Source organism: Betta splendens, chromosome 14 (assembly GCF_900634795.4).
Source record: "Betta splendens chromosome 14, fBetSpl5.4, whole genome shotgun sequence".
In the NCBI taxonomy this organism is placed as follows: domain Eukaryota; kingdom Metazoa; phylum Chordata; class Actinopteri; order Anabantiformes; family Osphronemidae; genus Betta; species Betta splendens.
This window is the reverse complement of record NC_040894.2, coordinates 1,576,844-1,589,104: the sequence shown is the minus strand read 5'-3', so window position 1 is coordinate 1,589,104 and position 12,261 is coordinate 1,576,844. Positions and strand designations below refer to the sequence as shown.

Here is a 12,261-nt window from a genome sequence, read left to right as displayed (position 1 = left end):
TCTTTTCTAATTTACTGCAAATTAAAGGTTTGTGCCTCAACTCCGGGTCCGTTTCATTAGAACCAAATCATAAATTAGTATTAAAACAGCAGCAGGACCACAACATGCATCAGCACAGCCGTCGGATGTTGATCTCTGGAAGTAAGTATTTACATTTAAATTGGCTTTTCAAGTGCAAATGATCTTGTGTGGGCCGTGGTTGCAGGTAAATGAGGAGGCAACTCTTCAGGCAGCAAAGGCTCGTTTTACAACAAGTGCTGCTCCTTTGCCTTCATCAAATCAAACCAAACCCACAGCCTAAAATTTGAAACTAACCCTCTGACTCGAACTTCCAGGCGACTAATATACTTCCACACATCACGTCAACAGAAAAGCAAAAAGCAAGGGGATCCAGGAGAGGAAGCTCCAGTGAAGCTCAACAGATCTGTCTGATCGTACGTGTGCAGTAAACGCATTCCTCCATGAGTCACAACAGGCATTTAACACATCAGGTTCGAAAGTCAAACTGGCACAAATCAGTGCAGATGTGGATGTGCTTGTGACACACTGACCTTCTGGCCCAGGAACAGGCTCTTGGTGGAGAGCACGGTGAAGCTGTCTGCTGGAGACCCCTCTGTGGTGCTGTCTGCCGACGCCGCCTTGCTCACGTCTCCCTGCTTCTGTGGAGGACAGGACAGCGATTCTACCACATGCTCCATGTTTGTAACGTCCTCCATCGCAGCTTACTGGGTCCGACTCTTCATCGGGTGGTAACATTTATTCATAATTTCTAATCTCTGTCTCATTTGTAATAAATAACAGAAATAAACGTTCCAACATGAACGACCACATTAATCAGTCTGCTGCATCTGCTGGTCCTGTGTTTTGATCTGACATGTCTATTAAAAGATCATTGTTTCAGCAATAAAAACATGAGCCATCTTTTCCTTGAATGTCTAAAACATCAATACTGAGTTTGAAATTCAGTGATTTTGGAGCTACTAAATGCTGTTCAGTGAAGACACACGTGATTCTTCTTCAACCTTGTACATGTAGTAGTAGAAGTAAAGGTGCAGTCACTCTGAATTAGCTGAGGGTTGATCCGTACCTTGGCTTTTCCGCCTCTTTTCTTCCCACTCAGTTTCTTGGCCGGTGGCTTCTTCACAGATTTGAGCTTCTTCTCGGGCGCGGGTGAGACCGGGGTCTCCAGTTTGCCCTTGGCTCCTCTCTTCTTGGCCAGCAGCTCTGGGTGGATGTTCGGCAGGACTCCACCCGCAGCAATGGTCACGCCTTTCAGCAACTGAGACGACGGTAGACAAGCATTAAGCGCACTCACGCGGCGGCTGAAGGGGCGGAACCGAGCCGAGCCGGCGACCGGCGGTACCTGGTTCAACTCCTCGTCGTTGGCGATGGCGAGCAGGATGTGCCGCGGTGTGACGCGGCCCTTCTTGTTGTCTCTGGCTGCATTTCCTGCCAACTCCAGGATCTCGGCTGCGTGAGTGGGAGACAAACAGCAGGTCTTCAAACACGCACGTTTCAAGGTTCTCTCTACAACGACACTGACCGGTGAGGTACTCGAGGACGGCGGCCAGGTAGACGGGCGCTCCCACGCCGATGCGGTACTTGGGAAGGCCCCGCTTGATGTAGCGCAGCATGCGCCCCACGGGGAAGATGACGCCGGCCTTGGTGGAGCGCGACGTCTTGGTCGTCTTCTTCTTTCCTCCTCGGCTGGACATGATGCTGAGACCAGCGTCAACGTGCAGGGACACGGCGGCTGAACACACACATGAATGGGCCTCAGTGCACAGTAGAGACTGACTTTAATATACTCTGTCCCTATTATGGTAGTGGAATAATTAGATCCTAATAATGCTCTATTAGCCTTCAATGTTTAATTCACAGCTCTCATTCCATTAATCCCTCACATTCTGTCTGTGCATCTATTAAAACGTCACTTTCAGCATCTCCTTGATTCACTTCACAGCATGACTTAAACTGAGTTGTTTTATTGCAGCAGTGTCACTAGACTCACACATCCATAATAACACACATATAAACACCAGCCCTGGCATTTTGTGTGTTATACAGTAAACAGAACGCATGTGGCTCAGTCATAAAGTTTTGTTGTTGCTGCGCTGCTTATGACATCGCGTTTAGTAACGAAGTGTTGGTTCTGAGGCCAGAGACCAAACGTGTCCCAGTGACTGCAGGACGCAGACGATCATGAAGGTGTGTCAGGTTTATAACATCACCCTCACGTTTATTATTGAGTATTAAATGCGAGCTGGTCTTTGTAAATATGCTAAATAATCAAAACCCCAACGATAATCCGCGTTAATCCCGTTTTGAATTCCATGACACGTCACTGCTTCTCAGGATCGTCTGCGCCGCGTCCAGACGCTAATTATGTGTCTGATAATCAATTAGCACGAGCGCAGGCCGTCATTTCCAACGCCGCTGCGACCGTGTCACCAAAAGCGCTGACGTGTGAATTACGGCGCCGTGGAGCAGAATCCACGCTAGGTTTCCTGCCGCGGCTGCGGCGTTTCTCCGCACCGGACCAGGTGTCGCTGATTCCACGGCCACACTGGGCGGTTATTTCTCGCGGCCACTGGAAGACAACGATTTCCGCATGTCAACAGCCGCCGGATGTCTCCCACGAGCGCGTTCGTGTGACCCGCACGCGCAGCGACTGAACTAATGGACGTCACCGAGCTCTCCGGCGACACGAAGCCGCTTCCCGTGGAGGTCAGCGAGCTTTGTGGAGGAAACGACCCCGGCGGGAGCCGCGGGAGCCGCGGCAGCCGCCCCCCCCGCCTGTCAGCTCCAGCAGCTCGGTCTCCGCTCGGGGCCTCCGCGCCAGAAAGACACGAAATGGCACCGTCCGCGGCTCGGTTCCGTCAGCGCACACCGACCCACGGAGCTACAACCGTGCGCGCTCGCGCACAGGCGGCGGTTTACTTACAAAACGAGCACAGCGGAAAATGTCTCCGGTAACGAGCCTGGGCAGTGTCCTCGACTCCCACAATCCACAGCGACGCCAGATATCGGAGCGCTGCCCGCGGAGCGATGCAACGACTGAGCCGAGCGCAAAGCTGCCGAATCCGAGGCTGCCGCGAGCCGATCTTTAACCCTTTGCGCCTTTGCGCAAGAAAACGTCTTTGCGCCGGACCGTTGACTGTCTCCAGACCAGCGCAGACGGACGACGGCTCTCACGTCAAGCTTCTACGGGCTCAGCACAGCCACAGCTTATTTACCGGAGCCAGGGGTGGCACTACAAAATGTGGGCACCGGGAAAATACCCCCCACAATAATACATGTAAAAATATGTCGATTCATTAACAACAAAAACAAAACAAAAAAAACACACGTTATCACAGCAGCACGTATTAATAGGCTAGTAAGGATTGTGTAGCAGAACCTGTTGGGATCCAATGATGTCTGGGAAATAAACAGATTTTTGAGTCAGAACAACAAATATATACATGTTTGAGATCAGAGGTCAAGAGAAGCTTCCCATAATGTCTTCATGAAGTCAGAAAGTGTGAGAGAAAACGTGCTACATACACAAAATGAACCAAATTCAGAATGTTATCAACTCAGATCTGAGAGATTTGTTGGCACCAACGCAGTCAGTAGCTTTTAGTTGTGAACAACAGTTCAGGTTAATAGACTTGTGCTTCAGGATATTCCATCTCCCATCAGCTCAGACAGAGTCTCAGAGTGGAGGGAGGCTGTGATCACATTAATGTTACAGTGATTGGGTTATGGTTTATATTGTGCACTTTTACAGTTTGATGGGCTGCGTTTCCTTATTTAACATTCATTCATTTTTACATGAACACTTTTATTAAAAGTGTTTCTTGGGTGAAACAAACACACAGCGACATGCGTCATGTTACTGCAAATCCCACCAAGCAGCTGAGCAGAAACCTACTCTGATGCTGACCACAGATGCGAGTCATCTTCAGTCCTTAGAACAGCCCAGACTTTGTGCGAGTCTTTGAAGGCAACACGTGACAGATGCAGTTCGTGACAGTGGCAGCGGCTTCACAGCAGGGGTCAGACATGAGCTGGACGAGAGATGCGCCACATGAAGCACAACAGCTCCACTCTATCCGTAGCTGACTCCACAGTATCACGTGTTGGCAGAAGCTTTTGATTATGAAATGTTTTGGATGGAAATACATCAATTATGTCTTGTTTAATATAGAAAACTAAGATTACACATTTTGCATCTGATTTTTTTTAAATACGCTTCTAATGAAATAAAAAGTTCTGCTAATAACTTAGTATTTGAGATAAAAATATATTAAATACAGAGATAAAAGTTTTAATTTTATAGCATTTAATTTTTGAATATGAATTTTGCAAAATGTTTAAATCAAGCCGGAAAAAAGCTAGAAGGTTTTTTTTAAATAGTTGTATCTTTTTTAATTATGTAAGGACTTAAACCTACTTTGTAATGTGTCGTGAGATGACTTGTGAATTGGTGCAATAAATAAACTGCATATTCTGCAAATTGTGCATGCGAGTCAACTTTGGCTGCAGTGACACAAGACTATCAGTCTGTCACTGTGTAATTATCAAATAAAGGTACCTTGATAATAATTTAGGGAACAGATGCTCTTCTGTTTGGCACATCTTGTACAAGAAGTAATAAACCAGCTAAATACAGCAGCAACTAAAAAATGAAAATCCTGATCTATAAATTAGTCTGTCTGAAGTCAGAGGTGTTCAGTCCTGCTCCTGATTCATTAAACAAGCATGTGTGTGTCTTATCCACTAACTAGTGGTCAAAGTGTACAAACTTTATGGTGGTGGACTGTCTACCTGTCCGTTGATAATCCTGTGATAATGTGGTCACGTTGCAGCAGCAGGCGGTTAATATCGTCTGTGGGGATGGAGATAGAAATGATGCTGAGCAAGCAAGTGTATGTAAATGAATGAAACGTTTACTTGTGATTAAAACCCTGAAATATGTAATCTGTACCTTTTGCTTTCACTTATAAGTGGTCATTGTTCCAATTTAATGTACATGTATCTCACAGCTCATTGTTTTGGTTTTCTGGCCCGCCTCTGTTTTTCACCACAGACACATAGAGCAGTGAAACATGGTGGAACGTTTAACAGATGGTCGGTTATTGAGGGAGTTGAGATTCACCAGCTAGAATCACAAATGACTTTAGTGGGCAACAAGTAAAACACAAAGACAAATAACAAGCATGAACAAAACAGGGCATAGGTCACAGCACAAGGCAAGCAGGTGAGAGGGAAAGTCCAGCTCATGTAAATGGTAAATAAGTAGGTTAATAAGACTTTACAGACCTTACATAAAACCAGGTTTATGTAATGGTGATTTTATGTAGTATAATGTATGAATTTTATAAGTGAAATACATATTATTTTATGTTCTTTATGTTCTTATTTTATATATTTTTTATGTTTCTGATCATTCATAACTGATTATCCTCTTCACACCAGTCTAAATCAAATCAGTAGTGTTCTGTGCTGTACTGTATCTACAGGTCGTGTAAAGTAACGCCATGTGTAAAGTCACTGAAGCGTGTGGTGAATGTGCGGCACTGATGCTCCGGTGCTCCGTTTCTGCTCCTTTCACCTCCAACACGCTGTTATTTCAACTCTCACCTTGAGAATGCGGGTCCGCAGGAAAAAACACCCCCACGTGTGTCTCTCTTCCGGGTCCGGCCTGAGTCAGCTGACCCGCAGGGAGCCAATCAGGAGCGGGCCGCTGGTGTAAATAAACTGTTGGCTTCACCCGATGAAAGAAGAGTCCAAGACGAACTAGAACCGCGAGGACACACGCGGAGCAGAGGTGAGTCCGTCCGTGGTTCCGTCCGTCCGTCAACAGGCGGCTGAAGGCGCTTTTTAAAGCTGAAACCCAGCGCGTTTGTTCGGAAGAAAGTGGAGCGACGGATAAGCGGCGGGTCACTGAGTTCAACCAGAATAAGAGTAGTAATAATACTAATGATAATGAAACGGGAAAAGCTCTTTTGCGTTTAGATGTTATTACTATGTAATCGTAATTACAGCTGTTCGCTGTCATGGAGCAGCTGTATTATCTATGGTTCGCCTAAAAGAACTCATTAAACTGAACTGTAGCTGTTAAAAGGTATGAATAAAAAATAAGAAATTAAATGACAAAAGTTGTAGAAACTAGGCAGCACAATCAATTTATAAACGTTGTCATTTTTAGAGTCAGCCATCATAAATAAATAAAAACATTGCATTCATTCCTTAATGCACCACAACCTTCACTTTCTGATTGAGTAACATAATCGAAGTCAATATTATGAGTGGACAAAGCAAACTGGCTACAGTTCCGATTGTAATGTCTCTGTAGACTTTTCTCATCAGTCTTGTGAAACCAACCCAGATGACTTCAACACTGTGACAGATGAATTAGGTCATTTTTTCTCTTCTTAAACGTAGAGAACTCAGCCTGTCAAACTGAATTATTCCCTGAACATGTCTGTTAGTCGTAGACGTTGGTCAGATCCAAGTTACTGAGCGCTAATTTAATTAGACGTTTAATTAGACGATAAATTGAATTTGATGCAGAAAGCAGTTATTTGCTGCTTTAAGTGAATCCTTTCTCTTCTTTAACCTCTAAGTTTAAGAGGTTGAGTGTGTTCCTACTGCTTTTCCAGATATGAGTGGATCTACACGAACAGGCAGCAGCCGACAGGTACTGACACAACACAACAGCCCCACAACCAGACACCGACGTGATACTTTGATATACATCTATGAGCGACGTGATAATACTTCCATATAGATCTGTACTGTCATGGGTTTGTTCAATGAAGCGGCTTTTTCTTTGGCAAACTGTGATTTTGTTGAAGTGCTAATAAACTATAATGGAGACAGTTGCTGCAGTGTCGAGCGAGGGATGTGTTGTGTTCTTCGCCTTCGAGGTCACATCTTTGTCAGTTTATGGCCATCAGTCAAATCCTTTGTTGATCCAAAGTTAAATTGTGACATCCAGCCTGTTGTTGCTAAGGCCTCTTGTGTCGAACAGGATTTGTGATCACTACTCTTTCGATTCGTTGATTCCTTTTGACTTAAGCTCTTTGAGAACTGTCCTGTTCGCTGTGTTGTTTTTTGCTACAGGTTCAACCCGACAAGTTACATTTTTCCACCAGGTAAATTCATGAAGGCTCGTAAAGGATCGCGTTCATTTCGAGAAGTGTTTCGATCACCTCTGTTTGATGCTGTTGTTGGCTGGTTTCACACTGAGGCTGGTTCCTGTGACCTGTGGGGTGTGTGTGGGGTTCGTGTTCGTTTGTGTGTGTGTGTGTGTGTGTGTGTGTGGGGTTCGTGTTCGTGTGTGTGTGGGGTTTGTGTGTGTGTGTGTGTGTGTGGGGGGGGGGGGGTTCGTGTGTGTGGGGTTTGTGTGTGTGGGGGTTTGTGTGTGTGTGTGTGTGTGTGTGGGTGGGGTTAGGGGGGGTGTGTGGGGGGGTGGGTGGGGGGGTGGGGGGGGGTGGGTGTGGGGGGGTGGTGGGGTGGGGGGGTGGGGGGTGGGGGTGGTTGTGGGGGTGGGGTGGGTGGTGTGTGGGGGGGGGGGGGGTGTGTGGGGTGTGTGTTGGGGGGGGTTTTGTGTGGGTGTGTGTGTGTGTGTTGGGTTCGTGTGTGTGTGTGTGTGGGGTGTTGTGTGTGTGTGTGTGTGTGTGTGTGTGTGTGTGTGTGTTGGGTTCGTGTGTGTTGGGTTCGTGTGTGTGTGTGTGTGTGTTGGGTTCGTGTGTGTGTGTGTGTGTGTGGGGGGGGGTTCGTGTGTGTGTGTGGGGGGTTCGTGTTCGTGTGTGTGTGTCTCACTAATTCCCACACATGGTGCTCAGATTTGACTTCTAATAAAAACACTGTGGATTTGGAGGATGTTCATTTAGTGATCTAGACACAGATACAGAGCACTCATATTTTATTTCAACAACACTCGTCCCATGTACTTTGGCAGCAACAGTTGTAGCGATCGGAACCACACGTCTCTCTCCTTGTGTTTCTGACGCGTTAGACGCGTCCTCCAGACAATGACTCTCACTCCAGTGCTGTTTTTGTTCAGAATGGACCTGGAGGACTGTGGGACTCTGTGAAGAAAGCTGCTTTTGTGATTGGATCTGGAATCCTGTTCTTGGCTGCATTCGGCAACTCGCTGACTTGGTAAGACAACAAACGCCACGGTTCTGGATCCACTGGGTCACGGGTCAATAAAAGCACCTTCTAATATCTTCAGCCCAGTCCGTCAGTAATGAACTCACAGTAGAACAGTCTCTTTGGTCCATCCCTTAATGGTTCTGGAGTCTAAGGATGAACATGGGCCAGGGCTTTGGCTGGAACATATACACTTGTAGACAGAAAGCAGCCCATTAAAATGTGGGTCTCACACGGGTTCTCTCTACAGGCACCTGCAGCGGTTCTGGGGGGCTTCAGGGGATTTCTGGCAGAACTTGTGGACCAAGATATACGTAGCATTCGAAGGCCACGATGCTGCTTTGTTCTGCTTCGGTGAGAACCCGCCGGCGGTACTTGTACTGGTTCCGGTACTGGTTCTGTAAAGCTGTGCTGGTTTGACGGCCCCCTCGTTGACAGGGACCATGTTTCTCCCCACCGTCTCGTTCTGGGCGTCCAACGGGCTGCTGCTGCTGGTGGACACCACCGGGAAACCCTCCTTCATCACCCGCTACCGCATCCAGGTGGACAGGAACAACCCGGTAGGCTGCAGGCCGCTCCACCCACGATGCCTCTGTCTGACACCAGGTACCCCACGCCTGGCGTCTAAAACACCAGCCCACGAGGCTGTAACTCCTAGCGTTTACAGCCAGACTGAGTGAACGGAACACACGGGGGTTTATGGCCTTTAATGTTGTAAGAGATAAAATGTTCCTCTTTAGTCCCATGAAGTGGGTAAAATGTCATTGGCCGAGTCAACAAAAAGCTGAACACTCATATTAACCAGCCACAGCAAAGCTTTGGCTGATTAATCAGCTGTTTGTGGAGAAATCACATTTCCATGAACGTTGTTTAGCTGGAATAATCACGTCAACGCTGCAGTAGTTATTAGGGCTTAAATGGTAATAAAACAGACACAACATTTTGCAAAAAAGGAAAGAAAAAACATATTTATGGATTGATTCATTGATGAAGACATTTTCCAACAAAGTGCTGCTGCTCGGACACGTCCTCTGAGCAAAGTCCAACAACTGGAGCTGATAAAGAGCGACACTGATGAGTTCACGGCCCGTTTAGGTCCACATACGTTTGGTTTTAGTAAGAAGCTGGAGTCACCGACCTCAGCTGCACCTCAGTGAACCACAGTTTGGACTTTAACCGCAGCAGCTGAACAAACAGCAACAATCACAATCTGATTGTGTTGTTCTTCTGGATCATAAACTGTCATTAACATCGGATACAATTTATTTATAAAAAGCAGCGGTTCAGATGTCGAAGTGTAAAAGACAGTTTGAGGCTCATTTTAAAACCTTTCATGGACTCTGAGAGAATTATAACCAACAGGTTCTGACCATTTTAATCACCTGCTTCTAGTGTCTTAATCAAAAACTTTGCGTCTGCTGCCTCGGCTGCAGGTGGATCCAGTGAAGCTTCGCCAGGCGCTCAAGTGCGTCCTGTTCAACCAGGTGGTCGTCTCCGGGCTCATGGCGGGAGCCGTCTACTTCCTGATGACCTGGAAGGGGAACCCGGTGGGGCCCGAGCTGCCCACCTTCCACTGGGCCCTGCTGGAGCTGGCCGTCTTCTCCATCACCGAGGAGGTTCTGTTTTACTACACGCACAGGTACAGAGAGCTGGGTCAAATCAAACAGCAGGAGGAGGTTTAGTGCCCCCTGCTGGTGGCAAATCAGCACTGCTATTATTCAGGCCCCAAATAATGGCTGACGACTCTACGATAATGGCCACAAACTGAAATATCACCAGTGTGATTTCTACGCGACTCCTGAACTGAGAGGAACAGCTTCATGTTTGGACTCTGCTCGTGTCGCAGGCTCTTCCACCATCCCAGCCTCTACAAGTATTACCACAAGCAGCACCACGAGTGGACCGCTCCCATCGGACTGGTCTCCATCTACGCTCATCCTCTGGAGCACGTGGTACATGAATGTGCCTGCTTTCACCTGCTTAGCCGTGCTCCGCAGGCTGTGAACCTGTCTGCTGTCCTCAGATTTCCAACACGCTGCCGGTGATGACCGGGCCCCTGATCATGGGCTCCCACCTGTCCACCACCGCCCTGTGGTACTGCCTGGCTCTGGTCAGCACCAACATCTCCCACTGTGGCTACCACCTGCCCTTCCTGCCCTCGCCTGAGTTCCACGACTTCCACCACCTCAAGTGAGTGTGAGGTCGTTGGTGGAGGATGTTATTGTTGTCGTGGTGGTGGAAACCTTTTGGTGCTCATTCGCCTTCTTTTGCACTCAGGTTCAACCAGTGTTTCGGCGTCTTCGGGGTTCTGGACCGGCTCCACTGCACCGACACCAAGTTCAGGCAGAGCAAGCAGTACGAGCGCCACGTGCTGCTCACCAGCCTGACGCCGCTCAGCGAGAGCATCCCCGACGCGCCCAAGAAGGGCCAGTGATGGGCTGGGCCTCGGACCAGCGCCCGCCAGTCTGACCAGCGCCCCCCAGTCTGACCAGCGCCCCCCAGTCTGACCAGCGCCTCCCAGTCTGACCAGCGCCTCCCAGTCTGTCCCTCTGACCAGTACCTCCCAGTCTGACCAGCGCCCGCCAGTCTGACCAGCACCTCCCAGTCTGTCCCTCTGACCAGCGCCCCCCAGTCTGACCAGCACCTCCCAGTCTGACCAGCGCCCCCCAGTCTGACCAGCACCTCCCAGTCTGACCAGCGCCCCCCAGTCTGACCAGCGCCTCCCAGTCTGTCCCTCTGACCAGTACCTCCCAGTCTGACCAGCGCCCCCCAGTCTGACCAGCGCCCCCCAGTCTGACCAGCACCTCCCAGTCTGTCCCTCTGACCAGCGCCCCCCAGTCTGACCAGCGCCCCCCAGTCTGACCAGCACCTCCCAGTCTGACCAGCGCCCCCCAGTCTGACCAGCACCTCCCAGTCTGACCAGCACCTCCCAGTCTGACCAGCGCCCCCCAGTCTGACCAGCGCCCCCCAGTCTGACCAGCGCCTCCCAGTCTGTCCCTCTGACCAGTACCTCCCAGTCTGACCAGCCGCCAGTCTGACCAGCGCCCGCCAGTGTGACCAGCACCTCCCAGTCTGACCAGCGCCCCCCAGTCTGACCAGCGCCCCCCAGTCTGACCAGCACCTCCCAGTCTGACCAGTGCCCCCCAGTCTGACCAGCACCTCCCAGTCTGACCAGCGCCCGCCAGTCTGACCAGTGCCCCCCAGTCTGACCAGCGCCCCCCAGTCTGACCAGCACCTCCCAGTCTGACCCTCTGACCAGTACCTCCCAGTCTGACCACCACACACCAGGAAGGCTTGCCGCTCCAAACATTCAATATTTACCTCTGAGTTGCAGTCATTTTTGCACTTTAAACATTTTGAGTAAAACATATTTTTCCTGCTTTTCACTGTTGATGCTGCAACTAAGAACCCATTTGTTTCATAGAAGCTTCCTGTGACCACGAGGTTGTTTTTGCCACTGAACCTCCATAAGAAGCAGGTTGATGCTGTTCATACTGACCTTCTCCAAAAGCTTCCTGTGTAGGTCAGTGTGAACCTTTCCCCTTTTGAATTCACAGCCTCTGCTGTTTATACCAACAGGTGCAGAAATGCAAAGCCAGCTTTAAGCTTCACTTCTGTTCATGAACACAGATTAAAAATCGACAGATCGTTTAGTGATTCAAAACACGCGGGCCATTATTCGAGACCATCCTTCCCATGATGTGCACTTAAATAGTTAATGTATGTAAAGGAAGTACAAGGGTTTGTGTATGTGTGTGAAGAAAGGTGTTTTATCAAAATGGAAAAAAAGGATTTTTAAAATTTTGTCTGACTTTTTAAATAGAAATAAAATATTTGAAAACATTTCGTTGCGTCTCCACAGTTATGTTCAGCATGTGCTCCACATTCTTCACTGATGTGTTTCACCACATACTTACTACGATGCTTTTTGACATGACACTTTATCACTTATTAAACCATCACACTTTTTGGAGCCCGTAACCATAATATGACATAAAAAACTATGGTGCTTTTATCACATAATATCACTGTTTTCATTACATACTATGTTTTTCAGCACATACTATACAATGACTTTATTTTAATACCATATTATACTGAAACTTTTAAACT

General features: G+C 48.2%; 2 protein-coding genes and 1 long non-coding RNA gene across 10 annotated transcripts in view; 1 reads left to right on the top strand and 2 right to left on the bottom strand.

The window, feature by feature from the left end:
• LOC114868929 (core histone macro-H2A.1) overlaps nucleotides 1-5,646 on the bottom strand; it is an 11,846-nt gene extending 6,200 nt beyond the window's left edge. For 3 of the 8 annotated variants that reach the window (XR_008692473.1, XR_008692474.1, XM_055502128.1), the window contains exons 1-5: nucleotides 5,629-5,646; nucleotides 1,544-1,753; nucleotides 1,364-1,470; nucleotides 1,088-1,279; nucleotides 552-659 (exon numbers count right to left, since the gene is read on the bottom strand). Coding sequence is in view for 6 of the 8 variants with exons in the window: in XM_055502128.1 (XP_055358103.1) it covers nucleotides 552-659; nucleotides 1,088-1,279; nucleotides 1,364-1,470; nucleotides 1,544-1,715 (579 nt within the window). In the remaining 2 variants the exon portion in view is untranslated. Of the gene's footprint in view, nucleotides 1-551; nucleotides 660-1,087; nucleotides 1,280-1,363; nucleotides 1,471-1,543; nucleotides 1,754-2,464; nucleotides 2,618-2,944; nucleotides 3,759-5,628 lie in introns of those variants that run through there. The other 5 variants (XM_055502127.1, XM_029172591.3, XM_029172592.3 and 2 more) reach the window with 5 other exon arrangements.
• A 72-nt stretch (nucleotides 5,647-5,718) lies between these two features.
• faxdc2 (fatty acid hydroxylase domain containing 2) lies at nucleotides 5,719-11,062 on the top strand. The gene is made up of 9 exons (XM_029172596.3): nucleotides 5,719-5,815; nucleotides 6,651-6,688; nucleotides 8,060-8,157; nucleotides 8,399-8,502; nucleotides 8,587-8,708; nucleotides 9,582-9,787; nucleotides 9,995-10,100; nucleotides 10,172-10,338; nucleotides 10,426-11,062. Exons 2-9 carry the CDS (start codon nucleotides 6,653-6,655, stop codon nucleotides 10,580-10,582), a joined length of 996 nt encoding a protein of 331 aa, XP_029028429.1. The 5' UTR covers nucleotides 5,719-5,815; nucleotides 6,651-6,652; the 3' UTR covers nucleotides 10,583-11,062.
• Nucleotides 10,743-11,643, bottom strand: LOC114868931 (uncharacterized). The gene is made up of 3 exons (XR_008692482.1): nucleotides 11,384-11,643; nucleotides 10,896-11,074; nucleotides 10,743-10,830 (listed from the first exon to the last, which is right to left on the bottom strand). It is a non-coding gene; the product is annotated as an uncharacterized LOC114868931 (long non-coding RNA).
• Between the last annotated feature and the right edge of the window lie 618 nt (nucleotides 11,644-12,261).